The sequence below is a fragment of the Nomascus leucogenys genome, chromosome 2 (genome assembly GCF_006542625.1).
Source record: "Nomascus leucogenys isolate Asia chromosome 2, Asia_NLE_v1, whole genome shotgun sequence".
Lineage (NCBI taxonomy): Eukaryota > Metazoa > Chordata > Mammalia > Primates > Hylobatidae > Nomascus > Nomascus leucogenys.
This window is the reverse complement of record NC_044382.1, coordinates 117,118,526-117,133,650: the sequence shown is the minus strand read 5'-3', so window position 1 is coordinate 117,133,650 and position 15,125 is coordinate 117,118,526. Positions and strand designations below refer to the sequence as shown.

The following is a 15,125-nucleotide window of genomic DNA, read 5'->3' as shown; positions in this document are numbered from 1 at the left end:
GAAGCTGACATTCTCAGACATTGCATCTAAAGCACTTAGAACTGTGTCTAGTACTCAGTGAGCCCTTAATAAATGCCAGCTGTTAGGGTTACTAATACTTGAATGAGACAGAGCAAAACACTGGCACTGGAATGACAGGAAATGTGTCAGAATGGAGTCAGCACATTTAAGACCTAGCAGTGGCCCAGCCACTAATTGTTTAGGTGACCTTCCTTTAATCTCTCTGGGCCTCAGTTACTTAAAGTGGTCTTACAGTGCCTTCAATTGAGTATATGGTAGATCACCAGTCACAGAAATGATGAAGGGTTCAAAAACGTCACAGAAAACATTTTATTTTATTTTTATTTATTTTGTCTTTATTTTACCATTTAAATGATTTGAAGGTGCACCAAGGACAAAATACTTTTTCAGTATATTCACAGTTTAGGAAGAGCTGAGACACTAGGTAATCATTTTCAGTTCAAATAAAGAAAAAAATCCTCAAAGATCATCGGGAAAAATGTAAATGTTCAGAAGCGTACCAAATCTTTTACTTAATAAAATATGAAGTCTCAAACACACACACACACACACACACACACACACACACACACACACACAGAAATACAAGCCGGAAGCAGCATCTTACATTTAACTTAAAAAGTACACATAGGTAATCCTTATTAGAAATCACTGGACAAGGCAATCTCTTCTAGAACATATAAATGAAATATAATATTATTCCCTTCCTGGCAATCTTAGCCTTCCTAAATTAGTTTTCCCAATGAAGCTTAAAAATAATATTAGTCTTGGCTGGGTGCAGTGGCTCATGCCTGTAATCCCAGCACTTTGGGAGGCCAAGGCAGGCGGATCACGAGGTCAGGAGATTGAGACCATCCTGGCTAACATGGTGAAACCCTCTCTCTACTAAAAATACAAAAAAATTAGCTGGGTGTGGTGGCGGGCACCTGTAGTCCCAGCTACTCGGGAGGCTGACGTAGGAGAATGGCGTGAACCTGGGAGGCAGAGCTTGCAGTGAGCCGAGATCGCGCCACTGCACTCCAGCCTGGGTGACAGAGTGAGACTCTGTCTCAAAAAAAAGAGAAAAAAAAAAAAGAAAAAAAATATTGGTCTCATATACATTTTCATGAGATTATACATTTTTTAGGGTTTTGTAAATTTTGTTCAAATTAGTTTTCTTTTTCCAGTTAAAATTCATATTCTTTCAACAAAATGTCCACAATTAAGTCATGCTCTCTCTTACAAAGCATTGTAACTTTGCTTTCAATTTTCCTTCAGCTGGAATATTCTTACTCCTTCTATTCAGTGACACACCCATCCACCAAGTCTCACTCAGAGGGTATCCTCTGCAAAGTTTCCCTGATTATTCCCATCATAGTCCCCATACTGACAGGTCATATTAGACTCTCTTGATATTACTCCCAAAGAATTCAGTAGATTTTATCACAAAATTGACTATCTCTTTGCATTATTGTTAACTTTTGTTCTATCCATCTGAGGGCAGTGACCATAATCTTCATTTTGGTAGCCCCTGGCACAGAGTAGTCAACTGCCTAGATTTGTGAAACACTGGAAATATCAATGTTTTAAATGGATAAGCAAATCTCTGACTGATTAATAAAATAAATGCGGTCTAATATACTTTAATTTGTAAAGCTGTTAGCTTACTCCATGATAAACAAAAATCACTGTGTTAGAGCAACCAAACATGAGGAGAATCAGTACAGAGTTGAAAATTAGAAAAAGAAATCATATTTACCTAACCCCTCCAAAATACATCTTTTCTGATATTGACAATGACATACGAAATTAAGAAATGTTCCCCAAACTCCCCATAGATTATGGTCTTTCACTCAAGTATATGGCAATAGAAAGTGTGTCCTCCTTTTGCTTTCTGTAGATATCAAAGAACAATGGCACAAAGCCAACTTTCAGAAATAAACCTGAATAAAAACAAATTTGGCAGTAGGATTCATCAAGAATAAAACCATAAATGAATGCCATTACCATTAATATCAAGTATGTCAATCCTGAATCCCCTTAACTTCAAAATCAGAGTATTCTTTATAGATGACATCTAACAATCTAGTAACATACCTTTGTAAGTAAACATACACACACCACAAAGCTTATCAGTGTATTTCAAACAGTTCATAAAGTACAAGTAGGAAAGAAAATTTCACACTGGCCTATAGAGTAGTTTTAAATAAAATGCTGTTGATTAAAACTAAACCAAAATTCCAACTATACAGCAATCCTCAAGCTGTAAACAGAAATAGTTTCCACTAGAAACTTGTAGCAAGAGAACTCTTCTGGAAGTTAAATGGAAATTACAAGAAGAACACCTCCAAATGCAGGTCATTTCTTAATGCAGTAACCTCTTTCCATTTTATAGTTGTCGTAATTGTTTTCCTATAATGAAACACTGCTCTGCTCTTCTTATATCAAAACAATAAACCAAAGCTAAAGAAAGAATATGTGTCCTTAAAAGTTAAAAACACTATTTTGGGAAGAGACAATTGGAAATATTTTCAAGTATGTACTGAGTTCTAGTGATCTCCCGTCAGTGAACAGGATAAAATTTGTAAATTCATATAAAATTTAAAGCAGATTTAAAATTTTTGCTTGAATTTGTTGGACACAAAGCTTAGCTCTGTAATTCATAGACATGCATTTATTTTTGTTATGTTTTGGCATATCAAAAATGAGACTTAGAACCTTTCCTCATTACCTGAAAAACTAAAGGGAACTTTCAATCATGTTTTACATTATTTTAATTCATTAGAAATTTTTTCAGTGAGGAAAAAACTTTTCACTGTAGTAAATCCTATATTTTTTTTCTTTCATATTTCTTAGGAGCAAAAACACATAATCTATGTCTTAACTCTACATCAAGTAAAATTCTATTGCAACTGCTAATATTTCCAAAGAAAGAGCTATGTAGGCTGGCACACAGGAACAGGGTTCTACAGCACAATTCACTACTATAAAAAATTCAACACAAAGAATAATTTATTTTATCAATACAATACTATGAATTGGTGAGGCACTAAAATGAAAAAAAAATTATCCAAAAGTGCAGTTAATGAGTCTGAAGAGGAACAAAGGACCACCAGTTGGGAGATACCATAAAATTCAACTAGCACTCAAGATTAACAAAGGGAATAAGAAACCAGATAGTTTAGAAGAATTCAATGTAAGTGATTAAAGAAAAATATTATATTGTTGCTAATATTATGGCTAGTAAGGAAAAGTCATAACAAGCATTTTCAAACGTCAGAAAAGTATTTATGAGAATAAAGACAAAAAGAAGATATTCTATGCCAAGGATGACAAATTTGGGGCGTGTGTGTTAATACTCGTGAGTACCCTGGCAGATGTGACTAACTGATCACTGGACTCTTTATGGCTGTTCCTAGAATTCTTCTCAACATATACAGGGAGAGCCACTACCATTCACTAAAAGTTGGCGCTAGTGCTGAAACCTATTTGTCAAACCCGCTCTCACTGACATTGTTCAAGATGTTCAACTCGGAAACCTTCCCAGTAGGCAAATGGCAGAAGTCTATGCACAACCTGCTAGGATATGTGGTCAAGAAAGGGTTGACTTTCAAAAATTTGTGAAGGCATGAAAATTCTTAAAAAGCAAAGTGGGAAAAACAACATTACAGCAGATAATATTATGATTTAGAGAGGGAAATGAATTCAAAAAAGCTAACTGCCATCTACAATGTAGAACAGTTTCAATTCTCATGACATAGGCATTTATACAGTGACCCATTTTTTAAGAAAATAATCACTACAAAAAGTAGCAAGAGATTGAAACAATGGTCCTCTCAAATGCAATGTCCCAGAAATTAAAGAATAGTCGTGGTAACTGACAAATTAAAAAAAAGTTTCAATAATGTGTTTTTATTACAGTTTAAAGCCCACAGGCGGTCTAATGGTATGAAAGAAATCAGAGACAAAAGGAGTAACTACCAGAGACAATCTGAAGCACCTCAATATCTCGGCAACCAAAATTACAGATTTTCTCCAAATGAAGAGCAAAACCTTTATGGTTAATTTTAACACAGTGTTGACCACTAATGAAATTAATGACAGTACAATTTTTATCCAGAATCAAATGCTTTTTAAGTCAATTCTTATCATGTGATTCAAGCTATAGTCATAGAAAGGAAAACAGAAATACAATGATAATGTCTTATTTTTAGTTAATTTCCAAAAGAAATATCTCCATAGAAATGAATTTTAAAATATATGCAATTGTTGAGCCATATTTAAAATACAGGTCATAATTATAGTTTCAGAATAAAGCTGAACACTGAGTAAAATTTGGAGTGAGGGTGGGGAAATTAAGTCAAAAATATCTATTGAAATCAAATAAATGTATAGTCAAGGTGATGGTAACTTTGTTTTCCTTTAATTATACATTATACAACCTCACTAGAGTGTTAAAGCAAAGCCTGGACAATGATACCCCTCAGAGAAAAGTATACTTCGGTAATAAAACCAGTTAGATAAAGTGTACAATAGCTCACTCTGGCAATGAACCTTGCTCCACATTAAACAGTATTATGCACAGTTTCTGGTGCATAAAAACTGCATCAGTTCTCCACTTCATTGTGCTTATTTATACTTAGCCATATTTAGGATCTGACATGAACTCTGCAACAGATCATAAGTTGTACTGACATTTACCAGTAAAAAACAATTCACGCTACAAGCAACTAAAACCACAACGTATAAAGCATTAAGACCAGGTCACTACATATAATCAGAACAAGTTTCATAAAATCTCCTTTGAAATAACTAGTATTTATTTTCTCAATATGATGCCATGAATTAGTGAGGTACGAAAATGAAAGAAAAATTAATTTGTCCAAAAGAGCATTAAATGATTCTGAAAATCTTTTACCCTTGACCAAATTCACTGTTATGAATTGCTGTTTTACAATTATGCTTTTCCATGACTTCATATGTAATTTCTTTGGAAAATGAGAATAGACAACACATGAAACAATCTTATCTGATTATAAGGCTGTAGTTTCTTACATTACTAAATTGTAGTACATTCCATGTCACTGCTGTTCATGATTATAATAAAACAAATTCTAACTAGTAGGCAAATCACTGTCTAATTAGGTACTCACTGCAAGTAAGAGGAAAAAGGAGTGTTTGTATAAACTATATAAACAACTAGCAGAGGACACTTTCACACAAAATACAGAAAACAACAAGAAAAGACATAAGTTTCATGAAAGAAAATGACTTCCGTATTGTAGCAAACACATCAGTTTTCCAGCATTCTATTAATAAAACCAAAAATGGCTTTAAAAATGTTCTCCTTACCTGTGTATACAGTTTTTACTCTCGAGATACAACATACCAGCAGCAGCGTCTAATGAAAATTTCACTAACTGTTTGAGTTTTAGTTCATCCTTCTTCCTTCTCAGAAAGGTGAGGAAATCACCTCCTAGAGGAATTGATAGATGAACAATGAGACAAAGTTATGATGAAAGTCACATTTATCATCTATTTGGATCTATTAGGAATATCTGCCAGAGCAAAATGCATTACACATTTGGCCATGCTTTTTGCCCAATTTGTTTGACATAAGGATAACAGAAAACATGAAAAGAACATATCATATTAGAAAACAGACACCATAATCTCTTCTAGATACAGTTTAAGCACCTTAAGTGTTTCATGTTGTACATTATCCAGGTCATAATAATACTCAAAAATCATACTTTTTCCTTTATCACTGTTTTTACCAATTTGCTTCACTAAAACCTATGGAATTTGATTTTCTCTAATACCACATGAAAACTATATTATTATGAGTAAAATACGAGTATGTAAAAACTAAATTATAAAAGCTAATTACAAAAAAGTAAATTATATTGGATTAGCTATTAGATTCAGTGATTGCTTAAAAAATTAAACTATTAACACCAATATAACTGATAGCAGTGTCCGGATAGAGAGAAAAAGAAAAATGCTATGATTTTGGCCTGATTTACTCACTGAACCAGATTGCATTTTTATGTATCAAATAAATTCCAGTGAAGTCTTAGAAAACCTTCTTAAACCTTTTTGGTCGAAGACATACATAATATGAGCTAAGTAGTAATTTGAAGTTTACTAGTAGCCACATTTTTAAAAAGTTTTTTAAAAATGTGAAATTTATTTTAATAATACAGTTTTATTGAATCTAACATATCCAAAACATATCAACATATGTCAATATGAAAATTTTAGTTGAGATATTTTATATTTTAAAATCACACTCTTTGAAATATGATATTTACTCTACATTTATGATACATCTCAATTTAGATGTAAATTTCATCTGAAATATTTGATCTATATTTAGATTTCATTAAATTTACAGCTGAAAAGTAGATTCACATACCCAAGATGTTCCAAACATGCTTAAAATTTTCCAATTACTGAATCAATATCAGTATTTTAATTTAAATCAATTAAAATGAAATGAAATTTAAAATTCAGTTTTTTAGAAGCACTAGCCACATTTTAAGAGCTCAAGAGCCTCATATGGTCAGTGACTACCATACTGACTAATGCAACCATAAACTTTGCATTCACTCTTAATATAACATTCAAAGCTTTGGCTTATTTTTCTTTTTAGTTACTTTATAGTTTTTTGCACTATTAAAAAAAGAGTTAAAGTATACTAAAATATATGTTCTCTAAAAACAATCTTTCCCACTTTCTCTATTAGGCCCCCAGATATTAAGCCAGAATTTTAAAAGAGGGATTAGCATTTTATTTGCCATTTCTAGACTATTTTTTTCTTTTACCTTCTTCACCAGGGATCTATGCTTTCTTAAGTAGAAAAGCTATACAGGTGAATACTTAGCGGCTTTTTCCTTAATGAGAATACCTAGAAAATAAACATCTGCCTAACTCTCCTTTAAATATCCTCTTCTTTTCTAACCTTTTCTCTTATTCACAGATTAAGTATTATACAAAGTTAGGTGAGCCATTAACAAAATCAAATAAGCTATATGCTTTAAACATAAACTTAATGGTATCAGACAATTTTTTTCCTGTTATTTTTAAGAGAATACCAAATATATTAAATTACCAGGATGATGATTGAAATAGTTTCCATCAAGCTTTACTTAAAAATCGGAATAAAATCTGATTTCAAAAGTGAAAAGTAAAATTCCACTAATTTATCAACTTTAATAGGTACTAAAATGCCTATTAAAACAGACTTGAAATTAATATTTAGTTCAAACTATTACTTGAACCAATATTCACATATTAATTCTTTTGTTAGATATATGTATCTGGTTTTAGAAAACGTGTACCCTTCTGGTTTTGAAACCACATAGTATTCTGTCTGAGCTATAGAATAACTTTTAAATGAAATGATCTTTTCTGCAATTTGATTTAAAAGCAGCATATGACATAACCCCAGTGTTGTTCTTTAGAATCCTGATACTTTTTTTCCAGTTGGCACTTTATCATCTGCCTCCTGCCTTTTAAAAATTTACTTCTTGATATAATACTCTTTGTACTCCCAACCCACATTTGTTATTCAACAAATTATTTAACAAATAAACTATTATTCAACAAATTACCAAATATTGTTTAATAACACATAATATATTCATAAACAAAGAAAAACACTACACTTAAATAGCATTAAATAATGAATGAAAAGTGATGTCCAGAAAATAAAGTACTAGGAAAGCAGAGCTATATACAACTCTTTCCAAATACTGTAACACAGTCAAAGACACAGAAGGGGTTTCTGATTGTTCTGTAGTTAATCCAACAATATTTATGCCTTAGAACAATTTCTTGCTTTAAGTCATTAAATCTAGGAAAGTAAATTTTAATTTATTTCCAATTTATAGTTATTTAAGCCACAGATATAGGAATACTAAGTGAAGGAACACAGTTCCACCATTCCACAAGCCTAGTCAGCTTCTTGCAGAAAACTAGGGTGAAGCAAGGACCTCAATAAAAATTAAATAATTATGAATCATTATTGAAAGCCCAAGCCTTCTGCAAGTACAAGTATTAAGAACCCTGAAGCAAGAAATAAACTCCCCAGGAGGCAGAATATGGGACTAAACTTAGGATACCCAGAAAATAACTCAGACTGGGCCAGAGATATTCCCTTAGCCACAATACTCAATTATCACCATTAAGTGACAAACTGAAGGCTGATATCAGATGACATAGTCTTTAGTGTTCACTGTGAAGTTATTTTAGAAGGCAGAGCCTGTCCCTTTCAACTTGTTCTTTTGTCATTTTCATTAAGTGCCAATACAAAAACCTCTCTTAGAATTTGTGATATATGCAATATTCATAAATGCAGCACACAGGTATATATGCATATGGATACATATAGCATAGAGTATCCTACCTAACCACTGCAATAAGGATCTTGGTGCTCAAAGTAGGCAAAAAAAAAAAAAAAAAAAAAAAAAAAGATAACTCACACCCCTTTTGTAATTCTGCTTATCAAGACTTTTTCCTGTATGGGTATGGTGCACATTAAAGCAAAATGGGATAGGTTATTTCCTAGAATTCTATAATAATGATAAATTTCTAAAACAATACTTACAATGTTTTTAATAGTCAGCTTATGGTTTACTAGGGAGATAGCATGACTTGGTCAAAAGACATGGACATTTAAGTCAGACTGACCTAGGTATGATTAACCATGCGGCCTTGGGTAACTAATCTTTCTAAACTTCTGGAAAACAGAGATTTAATACCATTTATTTCTCAAGATGGCTTTGAAGACTAAAATGTCTTTAAAGTATCAAGCATGTGCCTAGCACATAGTACACACAGTAAATGCTATTACTATTTATTACACTATCATACTTTATATATTATATATTTGTATTTATTATATATTTATATACTGTTATAAATACTATTTACTATTTATACTATTATGGTTGTTGTTATTTTGTAAAAAACAAATGAGAAAGGGTTGTAGTAGGGACTTGGTGTTTGCTGTATAACATCTATTTTCCCTGATTCATCCCAATTTCCTTCATGAGACTGCCCCTCTACCATTTTGGAGGGTATTAACCTGACCCTCAATAATAAGGGTGGTCCTAGACTGGCTTAGCCCAATCAATGAAATCTGTTCCCCTGCCCAAGTGATTGGTTCAGGAATAGGCACAAATCTTAAGAAGATTAGATAACACTGAGAGGCAAAGATGCTTGAAGAGTGAAAGAAACTTTTTTTTTGAGAGAAGTGCCAGGAAAGAAGTACAACCAGACATAAACATGACATCACATAATATCCTGAAGATTGGCAGCCTTAGGATGAAAGCATCTTAAGATGCATTCATGGAAAGCAGAAAAGAGTGAAGAAAAGATACTAGCCATTGGTGACATGCCTGAGCCACCGAATTACATACTGCCTGTAGTGTGACTTCCCTCTAAGTTTTTCAATTAATAAAATCTATAGAGTTTTTTATACATCTTCTGTACTAGCAATTTGAAGATATCTAATGGATAAGATAACATCTGTATCAGAAGGTCACTTTGAGGATTAAATATGTATATTAAATGTCTGAAACAAGTAGAAGTGTTATTGTTTGCAGCCAACTTTTAATGAGAGGATAGGTGTCTATTATTTTCAACAACTGTTTCTCAAAGATTTCTGCTACTCTGTGCTAAGAAAATTTGATCTTACCTGTTCTTTCAGTATTAATGGGGCTCAGAGGAACTGATCACACTAAACATAAATTCAGTGAGATTATTATGCAACAAGAATATTAATTTATAATTTGTAATTGGAGAGAAGAGATCATTTAGGGCAATGCCACTAATGACTTCTTGTCATTGAATCATAGGGATCTTAATTTATCTTCGACAAACTTCATAGTTTATTCAATTAAGATATATCAGTTCCCCAGTGATGTATAAAATGTATAATTAATTACCCTTGTTTTTAGGATACCAATTTGTTTCCTGAGAAGTTTGGTTTAGCTACATTCAATTATTCGTTAAAAAATAGGCTAGTAATCAAGGCAAATACTAAATCATACAGAACTATTTTGGGGGTCCATTTATGTCATTATTCAGAATTCTTATATTTAAAATGTTTTGCTTTTTAACTAGCAGTGATGAGAATTATGGCTGTTAGCCAGCCCATCAGAAATGACAGGGAAAAATCGATATGACAAATATAAACAATGAATACTGATGTAAACTGCACCCCATGCAACACAGAATAGATTTCATATAATAGGATATAAACCCAAACAATTTCCTGAAGAGGAGAGGACCAATGCAAACACTAAAGCAGAGGATACTGGCTGCTACATATAGGGTATATTTACGAGAGATGGGCTACACAGAAAGGGAGATTAGCCAGGAGAGGGCTCTAGTTGCTGAGTGGGGTGATGATGGCTTGTACCAAGAACAAACCATAGAAACAAACTGAAACATTAAGTCTGAAAAGACTCAGTAATAAGCTAGAATTAGGTCGGTTTGTGGGGAAAGATGAGGAAGATTAAATACTAAAAAAAAAAAAAACAGAAAATGACTCCAAAAACATACTGGCTTTCCTGATTCCTTTTCCTTCTTTAAAAAAGTACTTCCTGAACAGCTCGCTACCCAAGTAACAGCATTCAGCTAGACCAAATGCACAGCTGAATGTGTGGATTTCTTAATTTGGTCTAATAAATAGCATCAGTCTTTTCAGATGAGGTTCCTCGATGGTCTTGTTCTGCTAACACTAGAATAGCACGAACCTTTTGCATTTTTCCTTGGCAGGTGATTTTTGAGAATATAACCCAATAGCAGCTACGATAACAGTTCCGTAAAATAAAAGAGTACATTTCACTGTATTTTTAATTTGCTTGTTCAAGAAACAACAGCTATACTCTTGCCAGACGTGATGCACACTGCCAGGAGAGATGCCACAGTCAACTCTGGCAAACACTCAGAATGTCTGCATTAGAAGGGACTTTGGAGATAATCTAATCCAGCCTTTTCATATTATACATAAGGGAACTAAATTTATTTGACTTATATTTTTAAGGCGGTGATTTTGGTGATATTACTGAAATTCTAAGGCTAAGTGTCTGCAAACCATGGCCTTGAGCCCAATCCAGCCTATTGCCTGTTTCTGTGAATAAAGTTTTATTGGAAAACAACCACACTAATTCCTTTACATACTGTCTATTGCTGCTTTCATGCTATAATGGCAGAGTTGTGATGGCCTGCAGAGTCTGTATGGCCCACAAAACCTAAACATTTTATTATCTGGCCCGTTATCAAAAAAATTTGTCAACCACTATTCTAAGGTACAGATAGAGTAGTATCTCTTATATGAAATGACTTGGACCAGAAGTGTTTCAGATTTTGGAATATTTGCATTACACTGATTGGTCGAGCATTCCAAATCTGAAAATCTGAAATGCTCCAGTAGGCATTTCCTTTGAGTATCATGCTGGCCCTCAAAGATTTAGATTTTGAGGAGCATTTTGAACTTCAGATTTGGGATGCTCAATCTGTATTAGTCAAGTATTCCATATAGCTGTAGTTCCTTTCACTGAAATAATGCTTATGATTGTTTTGTCTATTTTCAACCAATATTTTACTTTTCAGTCTGTTTTTGTAGCACCAGTGTTCAATAGTACTGTTATTTCTTAATTCTCAAAAAAAAAAAAAAAAGCTGGAAAGGTGGATTTACCAATTAATTTTTTATGTCTGGAGGCTGATACACAAATTTACACACAAATACACCTGCACATTGAGACCATAAGTCCTCTGCCACACTCCCCATCCACAACCCACTGTTTGCCACCAAGGCAAAGAAGTTCGACTGTCTGTCTCTCTCCCTACTTTGATGCTAAACTACTCACTTTTGTATTTTGGGCTTCTTATCCCTCTCAAAGTTGCCTCTGATATACAGTGTAAAAGCAAGAATGAAAAAAAAAAGGAAAGTCAGATGTATAATACGTTGGCTCTAAACCCTCCAGGATACCCTTCAAATACTTAAATGCTACAATGGTATTTTTTTAAACAAAAAGAAAAATCAATGGAATACTCATTTTGATACCTATCTGCTACAGGAAAACCTGCAGAGAAAAAAAGAAGGCATCAATTCAAGCTTCCTTACATTTTTAAAAGAGATGTGAGATAAAATGACATCCACATATACATTTAAATTTAAAAAGGGTAAAATATTTACAAATGTCAGCAATATTTTCTGAAATTGAATGTATCATAACCCAGATATTTTAGGGATATTAAGATTCCCAAAACAATGATATCAGTGGATGTCATAGAATCTTATTAAATAATTAAAAACAGAAAATGTCACACAATCTTACTATTTAAATAATTAAAAACATAAATTTTTGTATTTATGAGAATTTGTTGGTCATAGTCAGAATTTACATGACGTAAAGATTTTCATCAGAAATACATTCACCAGTTTATAAAACTGCTTCTATTAGATTACAGAATATATTAAAATAATACTTGCAAAGAACACATTGCAGCAAGAGTTGGGAATGTCTGTATTAAAACAAGGCTGAATAAACAAGAATCTTCTTTCTCACTTTTTTATTGTGGTAAAAACTACACAAATTTACAACATAAATTTACTGTATTAACAATTTTTAAATGTACAGTCCAATCTTGTTAACATATTGCATATTGTACAACACATCTCTAGAACTTTTGGTTTTACTTGATTGAAACTCTATACTCATTGAACAACAACTCTGTTTTCCCTTCCTTGCAACCCCTGCTAACCATCATTCTACTTTGTTTCTGTAAGTTTGACTACTTCAGATATCCTATATAAGTGGAATTATGCAGTATTTGTCTTTCTGTGGCTGTTTTATTTCACTTAGCACAATGTTTTCAAGGTTTATCTATGTTGTAGCATTTGGCACGATTTTATTCTTTAAGGCTGAATAATATTCCATTTTATGTATATACCCAATTTTCTGTATCCATTCATCTCTCCAAGGATATTACACTGCCTCTACTTCTTGGCTGTTGTGAATCACACTGAAATGAACAAAAGTGTAAAAGTATCTTTTCAAAATCTTCTTTTTAAATCTTTTGAATATATATCCAGAAATGGGATGGCTAGATTATATGGTAGTTCCAGTTTTAATTTTTTGAGGAAGCTCTATACTGTTTGCCATCACAGTTTTACTTTTTCACGATCACAACAACAATGCATAGGATTCTGTTTTCTCCACATCCTCTCCAAAACTTTTTATCTTCACTTTTTCTGTAGTGGCCATCCTAACAGATGTAAAGTGATACCTTATTGTGGTTTTGATTGCATTGTCCTGAAACTTAGTTATACAGAAAATCTTTCAATTTGCTTATCTATGTGTACATCTTCCTTGGAGAAACCCATCCTTTTCTCATTTTTTAACTGGGTTTTTTACTTTTTGTTGTTGAGTTGCAGGAATTCTTTATTTATTCTGGATATTAAACCTTTATCAGGACACATGCACACGTATGTTTACTGCAGCACTATTCACAATAGCAAAGACTTGGAACCAGCCCAAATGTCCAACAACGATAGACTGGATTAAGAAAATGTGGCACATATACACCATGGAATACTATGCAGCCATAAAAAATGATGAGTTCATGTCCTTTGTAGGGACATGGATGAAACTGGAAAACATCATTCTCAGTAAACTATCGCAAGGACAAAAAACCAAACACCGCATGTTCTCACTCATAGGTGGGAATTGAACAATGAGAACACATGGACACAGGAAGGGGAACATCGTACTCCGGGGACTGTTGTGGGCTGGGGGGAGCGGGGAGGGACAGCATTAGGAGATATACCTAATGCTAAATGATGAGTTAATGGGTGCGGCTCACCAACATGGCACATGGATACATATGTAACAAACCTGCACATTGTGCACATGTACCCTAAAACTTAAAGTATAATAATAATAATAATAATAATAATAATAATAATAAAACCCTTTATCAGATAAGTGGTTTGTAAACTTTTCTCCCGTTCTTTAGGTTGCTTTTTCCCTCTGATGGTTTTTTTTTTTTTTGCCATCATAAGGTTTTTAAGATTGATGTACTCTCCCTGTCTATTTTTGCATTAGTTGCCTATGCTTTTGGTGTCATATCCAAATATCATTGTCCAATCAAATATCCATGTTTTCTTCTAACAGTTTTAAACTTTCAGATCTTACATTTAGGTCATTTTAGGCAAGTCCAAGATAAAGATGTCAGCAGGCTTGGTGTCTGGTGAGGGCCTGATCTTTGGTTCTAAGCTGGTACCTTGAAAGCTGTGTCCTCTGGAGAGGACATACACTGTGTCCTCACATTATAGAAGGGACAGAAGGGCAAAAAAGGACCCCTAGCTAGTCCCTTCCAGCCTTTTTATAAAGTCACTACTCTCCATCATAATGATGGTATTTCTTAATATTTGCATTAATTTGCAATATTTGCAATAAATTTCTTAATAAAAAAGAAAGCTCTTCCCTCTTTATTTATTCACCTCTGAAGGCCCCACCTCTTAATATTATCATATTGAGTCTTAGGTAAGAAGTGTGTGTGTCCAGGGGGTCAGGGAGGATGTAGATTCAAACCACAGCATTTGTCTCCTGGCCCCTGAAAGTTCATGACACACTGGGGTGGGGTATTTGCCCCAAAGACCTTGGGTAGACCTACACTCATGGCTTGGCTATGTGCAGTATACACTGCAGCTCTCAAGGGTTGAGGCTGGGTGCCTGCAGCTCTCTCAAGCTGGCTTTCCATGTTGGTGGCTCTACAGGTCTGGGGTTTTAGGAGTAGCACTAAGCCCCTGACTGCTAGGCATTGCTCTAGTCGGGGCTCTCTGTGGTGGCTCTTTGCCCACGGCAGTTATCTGCCAAGGCTCTGAGGCTTTCCATGGAATCTGGGTGGAGGCATCCATGCTTCCACAGATGTGCACACTGCGTACCTGCAGTTAGCACCATATGGACACCACCAAGGTTTATGGCTTGTACTTTCCAGAGGACAGCACCTGGGCCCACAGGAGCCATATCTGGGGTGATCGAGGAACACTACACCAGGATGCAAGGCTTAGAAACTTGAAGCATCCCTGGAAAACACCCTCCAAG

At 33.9% G+C, this 15,125-nt stretch overlaps 1 protein-coding gene across 2 annotated transcripts in view; it reads right to left on the bottom strand.

The window, feature by feature from the left end:
- FER (FER tyrosine kinase) overlaps positions 1–15,125 on the bottom strand; it is a 452,653-nt gene that overhangs the window by 93,458 nt on the left and 344,070 nt on the right. For both annotated transcript variants that reach the window (XM_030817473.1, XM_030817488.1), the window contains one exon: positions 5,353–5,476. In XM_030817473.1, the coding sequence (XP_030673333.1) occupies positions 5,353–5,476 (124 nt within the window). The remainder of the gene's footprint in view (positions 1–5,352; positions 5,477–15,125) is intronic.